The sequence below is a fragment of the Camelus ferus genome, chromosome 12, assembly GCF_009834535.1.
Source record: "Camelus ferus isolate YT-003-E chromosome 12, BCGSAC_Cfer_1.0, whole genome shotgun sequence".
Taxonomy (NCBI): Eukaryota; Metazoa; Chordata; class Mammalia; order Artiodactyla; family Camelidae; genus Camelus; species Camelus ferus.
Window position 1 is genome coordinate 9391212 of NC_045707.1, and position 17402 is coordinate 9408613.

General features: G+C 46.8%; 1 protein-coding gene across 1 annotated transcript in view; it reads left to right on the forward strand.

Moving 5' to 3' along the window:
• Nucleotides 1-17402, forward strand: part of ATXN10 (ataxin 10) — a 150305-nt gene that overhangs the window by 119732 nt on the left and 13171 nt on the right. The window contains 1 exon segment of the mRNA XM_032493864.1: nucleotides 3110-3173. Coding sequence (XP_032349755.1) covers nucleotides 3110-3173 — 64 coding nt within the window.

The following is a 17402-nucleotide window of genomic DNA, read 5'->3' on the forward strand; positions in this document are numbered from 1 at the left end:
ATAATACAGATGAATTACTGGAAAACTAAAATTTTTTTAAAGACATAGAAAATTCAAGCAAATTTTATCGTAAGATTCAACAGACAAAGTGTGACTCAGATTGCGGGCAGTGTCTCACCCTTTCCCCCGCCCCCCTTGCAGACTGACAGTGCTCTGCAGAGCTCACTTTGAATAGCGTTAAGAAGCCGCAGGGAGGGTCCCTAACTTTTGAGCCTCATTGTCCTTACCTGTGATACTTACCCTGGCATTGTCAGAATTAAATGAAGTCATTCCAGTGTCTGTCGCGGCCTGGTAGATACTGCGTGTCTAGTAAGTAGTGTGGTTCATTCACCACCCTCTGCTGCCTAGGGCAGCGTACGGGAACTACATGTCTTCTCCTTTCCTGCCTTCAGCAAGTCTATGTGTCACAACCAGCTGGAGGTCCGAGTTCTTTCAGCCGGATGTGGTGTTTAGAATCATTAGTCTTATGCTGAGAATGTTCATTGCTACTGGCTTGTCTTTGCATCTAGGCCTTTACAGTAAACAGGAAATAAATATTTTTTAGGAAGAGAAAAATAGATCATAAGTTCCTGCTAATACTTCTGATTTAGATGTAAAATTAACTGTTTTGTTACTTCTTTTTTATGCTAAAAATCTTGGCTCCTAATAACATTAATTACCCGTTTGTTTTAAACTAAGTCTCTAAACAAGGGTTCAGCGTGGCAATCCCAGCGTCGCGGTGCTGAGACCGCCATGTGCAGCGGTGAGACCACGTTCTGGGCGCATCTCACTGGGGTGTCACGTCGGAAAACTGGTTCAGTTCTGGGAAATAATCTGTCTTTGTTTCATGTGTCATCAGACTAATTTGCTTTCTCCTGTTTTTATACCTTTATAAATTTAATTCCTCAAAATTGAGGCATAATTGACGTACACCATAATGTTCATTTCAGGTAACGTAATGATTCAGCATTTGTGTATATGGTGAAGTTACCACCACAGTAAGTCTAGTTGACATGCATTAGAAACTTACTTTTTAAAAATGTTATAAAACATGCACAGGACTCCAGAGTCAGAGTTGTGTGACCAGGTACATTCACAGAGGCCCAGCTTCCATTCCGGTTTCGTCCACTTCATTCTCTGCTTTGCTCTTTAACCATGATTCATTTTTGATTTAACCAATATTAAAAACTCATCTGTTTCTCCTTTACTACACAAAAGGTTCACAAATCAGCCTGTTCCGCAGTCTGTTGTTTTCACTTAGCGCTATATCCTCATGGTCTCTGCACAGCAGCACATCAGTGATGTTCTCCGTTCGTTTTCACAGCTACAGAGAAGTCTTCTACAGACGTGCCGTAGTTTATTCAAGCAGCCTCTTGGTGGGCTTTGGAGTTGTCCACAGGATCTTTGTTATAAACTGTGCTACATTCAGCATTGTTAATCATCAGAGCTGTGCAAATCAAAACCACAGTGATAGAACACGTCACACCCACTAGGGTGTCTAAAATAAAAAGCAGACAATAACAAGTGCTAACAAGGATGTAGAGAAATTGGAACACTCATACGTTGCTGGTGGAATGTAAAATGGGTCAGCCACTCTGAAGAACAGTCAAGCAGTTCCTCAGAATGTTAAACATAGAGTTACCATAGGAGTAAACAGTTCCACTCCTTGGTAGGTAGCCAAGAGAACTGAATACATATATCCATTCAAAAATATTTACACAAATGATTCTAGCAGCTTTGTTAACACTAATGGTCATAATAGCCAAAAGTTTGAAACAACTCAAGTGTGCATCCACGGATGAATGGAAAATAAAATATAATATCCAGACAATGGAATATTATTCAGCCATAAAGAGGAAGGGAGTGCTGGTACCATCTTCAAGGATGAGCCTTGGAAGCATCACGCTAAGTGAGAGACGCCAGTCAACAGAGGACCACATGTTGAATGATTCCATGTATGTGCAACGCCCAGAATAGGCAAACCCATAGAGAAGGTAGGTGCGTAGTTATGAGGATTGGAGAGAAGAAGAGATGAGGAGTGACTGCTGATAGGAATGGCGTTTCTTTGGGGGGTAATGAAAATGTCCTAAACTTAGTGGTGATAGTTACACAGCATCGTGAATAGACCAAAATCCACTGAATTGTACTCTGTAAAAGGGTGAGTTTTGTGGTGTGTGAATTATATCTCAATAAAACTGTTATAAAAATATATAAACTGGGCAGCAGTAAATAACCTTGTGTCCAACGTAATTTCACGTGACAGCGTATTTTCGATCACCAACCCTAGAAATGGGATTACTGGGTCAAAGAGGAGCTAACGTGTGTGAGTTTGCCAGATGCTGCCCGGGCCCTTCCAGGGGTGGTACCCGTTCGCGTTCCCTCCAGCAGTGTCTGAGGGCGCGTTTCCGGTCCCCTCCCCAGCAGCGCGTGTTGTCACGCTTGGTGAGCTGCTGTTCTGGCAGGTGGCAGACGGTGTCTCAGTGTAGTAACCGTTGGCCTTTATCTTATTAGGGGCAGATCGAGCAGATTCCGGTGTCCCTACAATCCATCTGCATTTCTTTTTTTTCTGCGCCATTTATGTTTATGTATTTCATCTATTTTTCTATTGGATTGTTGGTCTTTTCTCAACTTTTACAAGTTCTTTGTATATTAAAATACTAACCCTTTGCCTGTGATAGCTTACAAATCATTTTTTTACAGTTTTCATTTGCCTTTTTTAAAAATGTAGCCAAATTTTAAAACCTTTCCCTGTTGCTTCTGGGTTTTGAAACATAGTTGAAAGCATTTTCCCTACTTCTGAATTAGAAAAAGAATTCTCTTACTAGTAAAGTGAGATTCATTTGGAATTTATCCAGGTGAACAAAATTAGGAAGGAATCCAGTTTTATCCTGTTCTATATGGCTGTCCAGGATGATACTGAGGAAGGGTGAAAAGAAACATAAAATACCACTTTTTGTTTACACATCTGTTTTTAAATATTTCTGGATTGATACAGGTGTTTCAGATAATTGCACAGACAATATTACTACAGCAGTGAGTAGAAAAATTGAGAGGGGAAAAGCGAATCTGTAACGTCCAGCCCTTCCCAGTCTGTCTCGGTGTATAAATTTGTCCTCTCCGTTCTTTCTAGGTGAACGAGCTGGATGGCATTCCCCTGATCCTGGACAGCTGCAGCACGGATGACAGTAACCCCTGTATCCTTGTGTGGGAGCTTCTGAGCACTAGTCCACACTCGGGGGGCCTCGGCAGAACAAGCCCCTTTCCCGGTGTTCACTCAGTGGGTAGCTGGCTGGCTCTCCTGTTTGCTTGTTCCCAAGAAGGAAGCCACCTTCTCAAAGCTAGAGAGCCGGAATATCGCTCCTGCAACCTGTGCAGTGTAGGAAGCGAACATTTTCAGGGTGGACAGGGCATTCTAACCCAGCATTCCACTAAAAGGCGCTTTAAAACCCTGAGGCACAGCTCATTCATGGCACGTGCACGTGGCATGTCACTGATGTCACCTTTCCAAACTGTGTGTGTTCCTTGGAGTAAATGTGAAGGAGTTCATATTTTTTTCTATAGAGATTCGAAGTATACAGTCCTTGGGAAGAACGATTTTAACAGTAGTTTGGAGGCAGAGACATGAGGAGACCTGGGACCTCAGGGATAGGGGAGCGTTTCTGTGGCCCTGAGCTCTTGTTTCTGCTGGGCACTGTCCTGTGACCCTCTTACTGAAGCTGGGGACTCTGGCTCTTGCCCTTTCCTGGCCTGACCACCCTTCTGGGGGGTGTTCTGCAGGGAACTCGCTCAGGCTGTACGGCTTCTCCGGGGAGTCGGAAACTGATGGGAAACTGATCTAGTACAGTGACCGGCAGCCAGGACCGGAGACAGGCTGTTTAGGTTCGAGAGATGATCTGTTTAATTTCAAGAACTTCTCTAGTGAGAACCAGACGCAGCCCGGTCCCTTGACCCGGCTGCTGCAGCCCTTGTGCTGATCACATGCCAGGGAGGGGTGAGTGAGGCCGCTGCAAGGACGGGGAGGCTGCGGCCCTGTGGGGGACAGTGGGGAGCCCAGGCTCGGGCCTAGGAGACCGAGGATGGGGATTTTATTTTAAAAAATGCTCACTGTGGTTTCTGTCAAGAAGAGAAAAGCAGCTGATGAAAATCATGTGCTTCAAAGTAAGTAGATTGAGAACTGCTTATTGTTTGTGCTAGAGATGCTGCCATTTGTCTGATCAGCAGTAGAAGAAAATCTGTTTTAAAGTGTCTGATAGCTCATCAGCGCAATCAGGGAAAAACAAGCCGACAGCCTCAGAAGACGTTCCTCGAAGGTGCAGCAGTTGGTTCGCCGCACTGCATCGCAACCAGGCACTGCAGGCTGTGCTCATTAGAGAGTTTTGACATTTTTTCGCCCCAAAAAAAGGAAAGGAAAAAGGAAAGAAGAAAGCTTTCCGTCACAGGAAAGCAGTAAAAGAACGTTCAGGTGTGACTGCAGGTGTTGCATTTCTTGATGAAAAGATGATTTATTACAAACAAAGAAATTCACCCAGTCTTACCTCTATTCCTGAATTGACCTTCTAGTGAGAAGAGGCTTTCATCACTAATCTTTGGCTTTTAGCAAAGACCGAAAAATTAAAAGGCTCCGCACGCAGCGTGCCGTGGCCCTGCAGGTGCGCTGCGTGTGGTTCCCGCTCACGGAGTCTTCGCTGGCGCCCTCCTTGCCCCGTACTTGCTCCTTCGCTTCTTTCAGGAGCGTCTGTTGAGTCCTTGCTGTGTGTCGCACACTGTTCACGCTTTCCTCAATCCCGACAGCGCTGTGAAGTGGGTGCTGTTACCATCCTCATCCCCATTAGCAGAGGAGAAGGTAAACCGAGGGAGCCTTAGTGACTTGCCTTAAAAGTCAAACCCAGAATTTAAACGTGGTGTGTGCCCAATTTTAGCCACTTTCCTAAACTGTCTCCCGTGAGTCGTTGGGAGGGGACAGAACACACACAGAGAAACCCCAGTCACAAATTCACGGGAGTGGAGAAGTTACTTGAAATTATACATTGAAAATTTTATATGACTATAGCTAACTGGTTTTTAAAATGATAATTAATGAAGCATTGCAGGATCCCAGAATCTTTTATAGTTGTCAAAAAGAGGCAGAATATTCCCTATTTAGTGTTATGTATATTTAGTAACTCTGGAGTTTTGTTTATTAGAGCCTACCAGATTTTAAAGACATATAAAATCTGCTTAATAAGATAGGAGATATATACTAAAATAGCAGAGCAAAGGGAGAATATGGTTGAATGGTCAGAAATGAAGAAACACTATTGTAGCCAAGGGAGTCTGTTTTTAGGTGTGAGCCATAAGCTAAAGCCTGGCCCTCCCAGTGGCCAGGGCAGGTGGGGCCGCAGTAGGATCACAGAGTGAAGTCTGTGCCCTCGCTCCGCTCTGCTCTCGGGCAAGTTGTCCCAAGAGTTATGTGATTTCCCTGATCTTGCCTCCCTACCGCCCGCTCACCTTCCCCCACCCCCTTATTCCTAGAGTTTTTCCTTTCCTAATATTTTTTTATTCATCAAAGTAGTAAGTCTGTAAATCTATATTGGGTTTTCTTTTTCGTGCCAACAGGTGTGGAGTGGGGGGGTGCGACCTCTGGCCCCACCCCCCACCCACGGCGGTTCGCTGTCCCAGCTCCCCCTCCCGGCCGCTGCTTCTGTGTAGCTGAGCGACGTGCTCTGCCGCTCTCGCTTGCTATAGCACACTTCGACGCTATCTGTTTGCTCTGTCGTGACACTGGGGTTTCGCTCTTGTCCACCGCTGCCGCTCCCCGCAACGTCGCGCTCCCACTGCAGTTAAGATCCTGTGTACCGTTGCCTGCGTGACTGATGAGGCTGAGCATCTTCTCAAGTGTTTACTTGCCGTTTGGACTGTGTGTGTGTGTGTGTGTGTGTGTGTGTGTGTGTGAGAGAGAGAGAGAGAGAGAGAGAGAGAGATATGCTTGGTCAAAACCTTTTGCCCATTTCTTCATTGGGTCATCTTTTTATAGTTTATTTATAATAGATCTATATATATTCTAGGTAGAATTTCTTTGTTGGCTATATGTGTTGCTGGTATTTTTTTTCCCTCACCCTATGACTTATCTGGTCATTCTCTTTGTAGTTTCTTTCGATTAACAGAACTTGTAGTCAAATTTATCACTTTTTCTTTATGGTTAGTTTTTTGAGTTTGTATCTTGTTAAAGAAATATTTTCATACCCTCAGGTCATAATGAAAATCTGTATTACCTTCTGAATATTTTATGTTTTTGCATCTCATACTTAGGCCTGTAGTTTATTAGGAGTTGATGTTTGCATGTGGTGTGTTATCCCACATGGGCACATGGTTGTCCCAGCCCAGTTATTGAAAAGAACCCGCGTGCCCCCTGTAGTGCTGCTTCCACCGTAAGTCAGGTGTGTGGATGTGTACTGGTCTGTATTTGGGCTGTTTTCTTTTCCATTGATCTCTGTCCCTGTACCAGTACCACCATCCTAGGTACCATCACTTACTAAGGTGTCTTGATATCAGTCGAGTGAGTCCTTCCAGCTTATTCCTTCTTTTTTATAAGTGTTAAGGCTATTTTTGGTTGTTTGTATTTCCCCATAAAAGGTTTTAGAACCAGCCAGTCAAATTCTACACATTCATACTGTGTGCTTATGTGCACACACGTGTACATACACACACGTGCAGACGTGAAACCACCACCAACTAAAACAAGTTAAAGTCCTCACGCATCGAGCTGTTTGTTGAAACTGCATTGTCTAAAATCAATTTAATGAGAAGTGACGTCTAAACAATAGAGTCTTCCAACTCATGCGCACGGTATGTGTGTCCGTTTACTTAGGGTTATTGCTTTCCAGCTTACATTCCTCCCTGTGTATTTGGGGGGCTCCACTGCATGGATTGTAGTATGTATTATTTTTGTTATCATCCATTTAAAGTGTTTTCTAATTTCAGGTATTATTTTTTGACCCTTGGATTATTTAGAAATTCATTTCTTAATTTCTGAGCGAATACAGATTTTCTGGTTGTCTTTTGGAGACTGATTTCTAACAGAAAGCGTTACGATCAGAGGGCACATACGTGGTGTTCTCTGTCCTGTGAAACTTATCAAGACTTTATGGTCAGTTTTTGCAACTGTTCTGTGTGTGCTTGAAAATCACATCTGTTCTCCAGCAGTGGAGTACAGTATTTTATACATGCACATCAGGTCAGGTTTGTAAAATTTTGTCATTTTTAGTGATATTTTTGTCTACTTTGGTTTATCAGTTGCAGAGAGATACTTTAAAATACAAGCCTATGATGATAGATTTGTCTAAATTTCTCCTTTTAGTTATATAAAACTTTTCTTTATATATTTTGAGACAGTGTTATTAGATTAAAGTGAATAATAGATCTTGAGAAATGTCCGTGTTGTCATTATAAAATGGCCCTCTGTATCTCTAAAACTGCTTTTTACCTAACACTAACATGCCTACTCTAGCTCACTTTTGGTTGGTATTTACATGGAATAACCTTTTTCAGTCCTTTTGTTTTCAGTCTTTCTGTACCAGAGGTATTTGTTGTAAATAGCAGAGTTGATTTTTTCTTAAATCTAGTTTCTCTGCCTTTTAGCTGTCACAATTAGCCTGTTTATATTTAATGTAATTACTGATCTATTTATATTTAAGCTGCTCTCTTTTCCTTCCTGGTTTATTTTTTCTTTTTCTCTCTTGCTTTCTTTTGGATTGATTGTTTTATATAATTCAGTTTTTGTCTTTTTCTAGAAGTTTGAAAGTTTTTTTATTCTTTTTTTTCTATTCTGTTAATAGTTCCCTGGGAAAACACAACATGCATCCTTGACTTAAGGACAGTCTAATGTTTCTCAAACTTTCCCCCTTCCCAGACAATACAGGACTACTTAGCCCCCCCCCCCCATTTACATGCTATTGTTGTTGTATATTTTCATTGTTTTTCCAACTCCATAAAATGTTATTGTTGTAGTTCTATAAAGTCAATGTTCACTTGGGCTTCTCCACATAGTTCCTACTTTCCCTGCCTTTCACCCCTTCCTGTAGCTCTTCTGTCCATCTGGGACCGTTTTCCTTCTTCCTAAAGTCCTTCTTTTAGAATTTCCTTTTAAGTAAGTCCACTGATGAGGAACTAATTGAGTTTGTTGGAAAGTGTGTGCCTGATACCAGCATTTTGTTGGGATGGCTACAGGACCTCAATATTTTAATATGTATACTTTCACTTAATTCCAGTATTTCCAGCATGGTATCTGCACCCTCTGCATCTGGTATCCTCCATGCCAGAATGTCTTCTGTTTTACCCTTTTTGTTGGATGGATTTGGGACATATTCTGGAGAGAGAATCAACAAAACTTATGACGCTTTAGAGGCTGGAGAATGAAAAAGAAACAGCATCACGAGTGGCTCCCAGGTTTCTGACCTGAGCAACTAGGTGGGTGGAGACATTCCCCCATTTATTGAGAAAGACGGGGGACAGTTTAATAGGAGAATATCGGTGGATGAATGTGTTCATCAGCTTCTTCATTTGCATGCGGTCACCAGTCACCCTGTACTGTCCACATCAGTGGATGTTTTACAGTTCTCATCACATTGAAACTCAGTTCAACAGAATTAATCACTTGCTCCTTAACATAAGGGTTTTTTCTTGGCTTTCATGAGAGTACCTTCTCTTGGTTTTCTTCACATCTTCCTGGCTCCTCCTCCTCGTTCTCCTTTGTTACTTCCTCTTCTGCACAACTGTTGAATGTTGGAGTGCTCCTTGACACCCCAAGCTCAGAAACGCTTCTCATCCTGCGTTTTCTCCCTAAGGAATCCCACCCGCTTATTCCTTTGTTCGTTCATTCATTCAGTATTCGTGGAACACCTGTTACGTCCCAGGACACTATTCTGGGACCCTGGAATGACAGAATCCTGCAGGGAGGCTGTTGCCATCATCCAGGCGAGAGATGACAGTGGCTCAGACTGGCAACCCTGGAGATGGGGGAATGAAGTTGTATTCTGGGCATTCTTACGGCTTTAAATACCATTTGTTTACCTGTGTCTCCAAATGTGATATCTAGATAGAACTCTCTGCTGAGTCTCAGGCTTATGTCTCCAACATCCTGCTTAACACTGCTTGTATATCTTATCGACGTTCCAAGCCTAGCACGTCCAGAGTTAAACCATACATATCCCTGCAGAATTGTCCCCCATCTTTCTCAGTAAATGGGGGAGTGTCTCCATCCACCTAGTTGCTCAGGTTGGAAACCTGGGAGTCACTCGTGCTGTTTCTTTTTTTATTCTCCCACCTCTGAAGCGCCACAAGTCTTGCAGAATATGTCCCAGAATATGTCCCAAATCCGTCCGTTTCCCTTCCTTTCCATTACCACCATCTGGTCCGTACCTTCGTCACCTCTGGCCTGGGTCTCAGCAGCAGCTTCCTAACTCATCTTTCAGTTTCTGTTTTGTTGTGTTCAGGTGACTTTTATTCCCCACCCATTCAGTGGGATCTTTTACAACCAAGATAGGGTCCTTCCTCTCGGCCTCTTGGCTCTCCCTGCCCCACCCCAGCCCTCATAAAGATGCCCTGTTTGTAAAACCTCCACTCCTGTCCCTCGTAGCTAGAATAAATCCCCAGGCTCCAGCACCTGCTAAAAGGTCTTGCCCCTCCTGCCCCTTTGTTTATATCCAGACTGGCCTCCCTTTTTTAGCATTCCCCGGACACGCTTCCTTTTTTGTGCCTCGGATCTGCCTGATTTCTCACCTCAGGGCAGTCACTGGTACTCACCTCTCTGCCCGAACTCCGCTGGCTAAGTCTTCCTCATCCTCGGGTCCAGCTTCCCCTGTCTCCTCGTCGGTGAAGTCTTCCTGGAGCCCCAGGCAAGGTGCCATCACCCGTCAACCCCGCCTAGAACCCTGCTGTCCCTTCAGGTATCACCGTCTGCAGTGGAATGTTTGTGCATTTACATCCTAATTACTCTCTAGACCAGGATCCAGCAGGGCAGGGACCAGGTTTTCTGTTTTTCATCTCAACATAATATGCCATTGTCAGGCACATAGTAAATGTCCAATAAATATTTCTTAGACAGATAGATGACTGAGTCAGACAATGAACAAATGAATGAACAAACAGCAGCTTGATGAAATCGTGTGTGTGTGTGTGCGCGCGCGTGTGGGTGTGGCAGGTGGTTCTCAGCAGCACAGGAGAAATTTCTCCCAGGGGTTTTATGATTCTTCTGTGAATTAAATAAGCCTGGTTTCGCAGTGGTATGATGATTTCAACTTTGGCTCAACCCCTTCTTCTAATGACTAACACCACCCAAGCTTTAATTCAATATTTTGTGTTAAAAAGCAAGAGATATTTGCGGGGCAGGGGGAGTATAGCTCAGTGGCAGTGCTTATTAGCGTGCGCGGGGTCCTGGGTTCAGTCTCCAGTACCTCCACTTGGGGGAATAAAAGGGGAAAAAAGGCAATAGATATTTGGATATGCTTAGACTAGGAATCAGTGCTGATGTTCAATGTCAGTTGATAAAAATACGTCTGTTCTGATCGCTCTAGGTCAGCTGGCCATGTCCACGTACTCACACGTCCTTCGCAGGTGGGGGCGAGGGCTCGTGTTATCTTAGGGCAGCTGTCCTTGCTCCCCACGGGAAATCTGGGGTTAGGACCCCATGAAAGACCCTCTTTCTCCGTCCCCGTTGGGGATTAGGAGTCGCACATCACAGCAAATTAAGCTGACCGCTCCCCCAGGCTACGAACGAGCTGGAAGGCTCCCTGTCCCATTTCTCAATCGTGACTTCTAGAGACAAACTGGGATTTCTAGCTCCAGGGAAAAAGAACATCTCAAAGGGGTGCTCAGCCCCGAAGGCCTGCCCTGGGTGGCGGCCGCGTCAGGGACACAGGCCCAGCCAGCGCCCAGCTGTCGCCTCACCCGGCTCACTTGCGGATCACCCACAGTAATGACACAGTAGCAGATGCCATCGGAAAATTCCAGCTCCGCTACCGCAGAGTCAATTTCTTATTTGTCAGTTTATTGTGGCAAGTGGGATCTTTTGTTGTTGTTGTTTCCAAATAGAAACAGCTGAACTTTATTTGAAATGTTTTTCTTTGATTCTTTTTTGATCTATGTTTTGATCAGCTGGCCTTGATGTGGGTTTTTTTTTTTTATATTGTTTTTATTGGAGGGGGAGGGATGGGATGAGAGTCTAAACAGGACGGGGTTTTTTTGTTGTTCTTTTCTTTCTTTTTTTCCTTCCTTCCTTTCTCTTTCTTTTTTTATTGAGAGGCCTCATTTATAAGTTTTACCATGCACAGAAATGTAACTGTTCATAGAAGTAATAACCACACAGTAATCTTAAGCTGAGGACGTATGGCACTGAGGGAGGAGCGTCAGCTCGGGGCCCCACAGACCCAGACTCTGCCGCTTCTCAGCTTCTCAACACTTCACTCAACCTCTGTTACGAGTTTTAGCTGATTTGTCTTAAATGGGGGCCTGGCACAGTCCCTTTGGAAGACTTTCTGGCAGTGTCTCCTAAACCTGAGCACACACCTGCCCTGCGAGCCCGCCCGCCCACTCCTCGGTGTGTCCGCAGGGGAAGTGCGTGCGTGTTTCTGTCAGGAGACGTGGGCCGGAACGGTCGTGGTCGTGACCTTGGTTGTGGCCCCAAAGTGGAGACGTCCCAGGTGGTCATCCGTAGCAGGACAGCTAAGTTGTGGAGCGTTCTGCTCCTGGGACTGCTTACTGTACAGAAGGATGGACCGCTCTGTGTGACCGACGGCGACACTGACGCAGTGTTGAGCTGGAGAAGCCAGGTTCAGGAAGAGCCTACAACCAATAATACCATTTATGGTAGGCTCAAGAACAGGCAGGATCAATCTGTGGCCATAGAAGCCAGAATGGTGGTTACCGTGGGGGTAGGAGGGTGGGTATGGGTAGGGAAGGGGTCCATGGGGGCTCCCCAGGTGCTGGGCGTGTTTGCAAGCGACATGGGTGGGGTCGTGTGGACACGGACATGTGAGAAGACCCAGCAAGATGTGCGCTCCGGGTGCTAGTGTTGAGTCGCACCGCGCGTTAACGCTGTAAAAAGTCATCACTGAGTTGCTTCCACGCGCCTGACCCTGCGCTGTGTGCCCTTTGCACGCGTTGCCTTGCCCAGTCTTTTTTTTTTTTTTCAAACAACCTCCTTGTTGGGAACTATTATTTCCATTTTACAAATGAGAAAAACGAAAGCTCCGAGAGCCGGTTCCCGGACTCCAGCTGGTCCCCGTCCTCCCAGCTCGGGAGCAGCAGGGCCGGGGCAAGGCCCAGGCGTGTCCGGCCCCGCGGCCCGCCGGCGGTCCTGACGCGAGTGTCCGCGTGTCCGTGCGGGTGCTCCATTCACTCCCCCGCAGGGTTTCCTTCAGGTGTACCTTCTTGGGGGCCACGTGGGTGTTCAGCGTGTTGGACACGGAGTTGAGTTAGTGAATCCTGTTGAGCATGCAGTACGTGGTACCCACTCACGGCTCTGTTTTGACCTCCGGTGGTAATCAAGGCAGATACCTAAGTCCTGAGGTGGCGGCCTTCTTGGAGGACAGGTCCCTCTCCCGTGCCACACTCCTTCCTCTTCTAGGACTTTGGCATGTGTGTCCTCCTCTCGGAATTCTTCCATGATCCCCCTTAACTGAGAGCTGGTCTCATGGTTTAGGTGTGCTGTTCTGCCACTCCACGAGCAGTCCCACTGACGCACCTGCACGTGTAACTCCCTCCCTGTAGAAAAGTTCATACCAGGCGGGATCGGTGTCATCTTGCACACCCCACGTTGACCCCACAGACCCAAGGGGTGTTACCAAAATGTGTTCCAAAGCATATTTCTTTCTGTACTTTCTTAAACAGCTATTACACGAGAGAAGGCTTCTAAATAGTAATATATAAATCTGCATCTCCTGTGTTGAGCAGGTGTCTCTTTCAGGGCTCCGTAGAGTCTCCATGGTTCTCATGTGCATTTTGGAAATTCTGGACTACAGTGCCACATCTTGGGGAATGCAGGAACTTTAATAAACGTGGGAACATGTTCCATGCTGTACTTTTTAAAATGGGGAATCTAGCTTGTGACTGGGCCTGCCAAGCGGCTGCCAGAGGGAGGCGTTCAGGGACATGCCTTCACGTCAGGACGGCGCCACTGGCTGAATGCGCTGCTGATCGTGAAAGGTGCCAGCAGATTTCCACGCCGGAGAACTGCTTATGCCGTGGTCACAGAGTGATACGTTTCTGCTTTTGATGCCTTTCTTCGCCCATCCTAATGTTCAGACCAGGAATGACTCGGAAATCTTTCTGCTGCGATCAGTCTTTCTGCCTCTGGAGGGAAAGACTGTCTTCTACGGATTTCTGTGTCCCCTGTGCATTAAACGGCGGATGAACAGTCAGTGAGCCCTTGTTCAGTTATTGAGCTGACATTAGTTAAAACTTTTGGTTCGGCTCCTTGGTGATTTAATTTGGTTTTTTAAAGCCTCTGATTGATTCCCTTTACCGCTCACCTAGTGCCATTGAAGATGTGCAAACCAACTCTTCCTCCCCACCCAGAGGAGACAGGCATGCACACTGCTTCGCAGGTTAGCGGGGGCCTCCCTCCCTGGGGCCCGTGTGAAGCGAGTCAAGCGTGGAACTAGGGACGGACGAGGCTCTGGTGCAGCCCCCCTGCCAGTGAGGGTGTACACGCGGCCACCAGCACCCCCGCATGCCCACCAGCACCCGTGTGGACCCGGTCAGGGCGAGACAGGGAAGAGGACCTGTTTTATGAAGTTGTATGGTATCCTACCAACTGGTTCCCCCGGGCTCGAGGCCCAAAGTCAAAAGTGGGATGTAAAGTATTGAGTGAGGCTTTCACAGGAGGGAGCTCTGTTTCCTTGTTCAGGTGTTTGGACAAAACATCAGGCTATTTTAAAGTGGGACGAAATACTCCGGGTTGTCCCGCAGACGGCATCTCCTTAGCTCCTAGTTCTGTGCTTCTGGCTTTCTTACATCTCTGAAATCAGAGGCTAGAGATGAAACTGTCGTCACCCTACGGCACTGGCCTGTGAAGAGTGCCATGTGCAGAGAGGCCGCCGCCTCCACGCTGACCTCCGGCCTGCACACGCGCCCACCCCGTGGCTTTGTCTCGCGGAGCCTGGCTACTCAGCTGCCTCCCTGTCTCTCGGGGGTCAGGGTGCATCAGGTCCTGCTCTGTCTTGTTTATTTGCACTAAAAGCGAGATTGCTTGAGGTTTATTCTCACGAAAAGTTAGAAAGTGGGAGCCTGTCCTTTTCCCAGGTGAGGTGCCTGGTGTGAACCCCGTGGTCTGCACGTGGCCCTTCACCCTTGCTGTCCCTCGGCCTGGGCGGAGACCAGGGCAGGGAGCCTCTCACCGGAAGCGCTGAGCGTCCCCGGAGGCCACTTCCTTGGGCTTCCTGTCACTTTAGCCACCTGGCTTTGAGACGACACGGTGTTTTCTTAATTTTACTTCTCAGTGGTCACTATCCATGTTTTTAGTGCCACCAGGTAAAATTCATTCCTAACCGGACACAGAACTTGATGTGACCATTTATTATATTGCCATTGATTCTTATTCTTAAGTTTCTGCTCCTTGTGGCTGATTAATTTAACAAATGTCATCCGATGACTGTAACTTTGGGGAAGGAATGTCGCTGGGAAGCCATAGCAGAAACACTGCTAAACAATTTCGCATCAAGTCTTCTGTGACAGCTGTGGGGTTGCTAGCCCAAGAGCATTTTGAATTATCAAACTATAAGAAATTGAATTTATTATTTTGTTACTGCTTTTTCCTCTTTTAAAAATATTTTTAAGCACTTTATTTTTTAAGAGCAGTTTTAGGTTTACAGCAAAATTGAGAGGACAGCACAGAGATTCCCGCACACTCCCAGCCTCCATGGCAGCACAGCCCCCTCGTGGTCTGTGTCCCCCACCAGGGTGGTGCTTTTTTTTTCTAACCAGGGTTGAACCTACACTGACACATCGTCATCACCCAAAGTCCACAGTTTAAGGGTTCCCTCTCGGCGTTGTATGTTCCGTGGGTTTGGACAGGTGCGTAATGACGTGTAGCCTTCATTGTAACGTCACACTTGGTATTTTCTGTGCCCCGCCTCTGCACTCCCCCTCCCCTAACCCCTGGCAGCCACGGATCTTTTACTGTCTCCATCACTGTGCCTTTTCCAGAACGTCAGCTGAAATCATGCAGGCTGCAGCCTCTGAGATGGGTGTCTTTCACTTGGTGAAACCCGCTTGAAGTTTCTCCATGTCCTTCCATGGTTTGGTAGCTGGTTTCTTTTTCAGTGCTGGATCATATTCCACTGTGTTGGTGTACCAAATACTTGTTTTCAAAATTGTTTTCTCAAACAGTATGTTTACCTCGTAGGCATCCTGCACACCTCCCTGGTTCTCTCCATGGTATAAAGCAGACCACAAAAAAAACTTCCGTAAGTCGTGACTTTGTTTTCCAGAAATTTTATATATGACACATAGATGAGACCATGAAGTAGCTAACTCAAATGTCAGCCTTAACTTCACATGCTTGACAGTTTCCTTCAAACGCAGCTCTTGTGGGGCCGTCCTCAGGTTCCGGGAGCGTGTCTCTGCACGGAGCATCTTGGGCTCCTTTTGAAAGCGCATTCAGCACGAAGTTTCTCAGTCATAAGGAAATCCTCTTAGTGTTTGATAACATACTTTACCTCTATTACAAAGCTGCGTCTCTCGGCCTGTGCTGACGTCGAGTCCCTCTGACATCGTGGTCACAGCATTCCTAGGGAGGAAGAAGAGCTGGTTCAGAGCAGGAGGAAGCCTCCTGCCCGGGAAGCACCTGGAGCCGTTCCTGGCGTGGGGTTTGTGCTGAACAAGCATTAGTGCTGTTGTTTACATGTACATATTTTCTCACAAAGGTAATTAATTGGCAGTTTTTCTTTTTGCATTCACTTTGTTCAAATGAGCAGTGACTTTGGGTGTGTTTAGGATGTTAATAAATACCTTTTCAGAACTGCTGTATGTAAATGACATTGCCACCCAGAATATGCACTTTGTAAGACACTTGAGGGACTGGGATGTGAATTTAGGCATATAGAACCGTGCTCCAGGTACCCTAACTAATGTCAAATTTCGCAGTGACTGAGAAGGGTCTGGTCAAATCATCAGTGTGCCACAGCCATGTTAGCACCGCTAAACAGTAACTCTCTGGCCGGCTGTTTCGTGATCACCATTCTCGGCAGGGAGTGCTGGAGTCTTTGTGCCACTGATTTTTTTGGAGCCAGAAAATTTAAGAAAACAAAGCCCATATTGGGGGAGTGAGCCGGGGCAGGACTGAGGTGGGCGCAGGCGCTGGGGAGCCCTCCCTGGAGATGGTGACCACGCGCGAGCCGAGCCCAGGAGCCTCCTGGAGGGAGGGACACACGTAAACACCCCGACCCGGGCCTGGCTCTGTCCCCAGTCCAGCCCCGACGGCAGCTTTCCCACCTTCATTTGCGTCTTCTGACCCACAGCGAGGACCTGAGGACCTGGAGGAAAGGTAGGGGTGGGGGTGGGGGTGGGGAGGGCTCCCCAAGAGCGAGAGGCCGAGAGAGGGGAGGGAGGCGCCCGCGAGCTCTGGGCCGTTTCCTCCTTGTGGGTTTGTGATCCACATCCCCCTTCATTGGGATAATACTTGCAAACTCAGGAAACAGAAAACTGCAGCTGACTTTCAGACGGACTCACCTTTCCCACTCTTACTGTCCTCTGGCCTTACGTCTTCTCTGGGGAGGGGACACGGCTTTGTCCCCCGGCCGCCGTGTTACCGTGTGGCCTGTCGGCAGCTGGTCTCTGTGCTGCCGGAAAGGGCCGTGCTGGGGGCGGACAGGGCTTTTCTTCAGGGTTAACTGAGTGCAGCTGAAAACAGGCCCCATGCTGTGAAAAAGCCTCGTCCATCGTCCATCGTCCATCCGTGGCCAGAAGCCAGGAGTAAGCCACAACAGGAGGTGGCCTGCAGCTTGACAGCAGGGACCCAGCCCTGCACCGGGCTGTTTTCACGTGACTCTCACGAGCCTAACTTAACGTAGGTTCTTGATTTCAGTTTGGGTTAACGGCCTGATTTTACATCCTCGTAGAAGCCCCCAGAACGATGATGGTGTCGAACATGGAGAGAGCTGCACTTCCTGGTTAAGGACAGGAAAAGCCTAGAAAAAGTCAAAACATTTTCCCAGTGTTGGCAAAAAACCAAACTACGTCAGAATCAAAACTCCTGTGCTGTCTTTCTGTCCTGAAGCACCTTCAGAAACTAGCACAGTGCTTAGCCAGGTGTCTGCTCTGGGCGTAGTTAGGAGGCACCAGGAAGTCCTCGTGGGTTTTCAAAAGATGACAGTAACATTCCTGATGCACAAGATCGGTCGGGTCCCTGGGCTGGGAGTGGGCCACGTTTGTGGATCACAAGGCAGTGG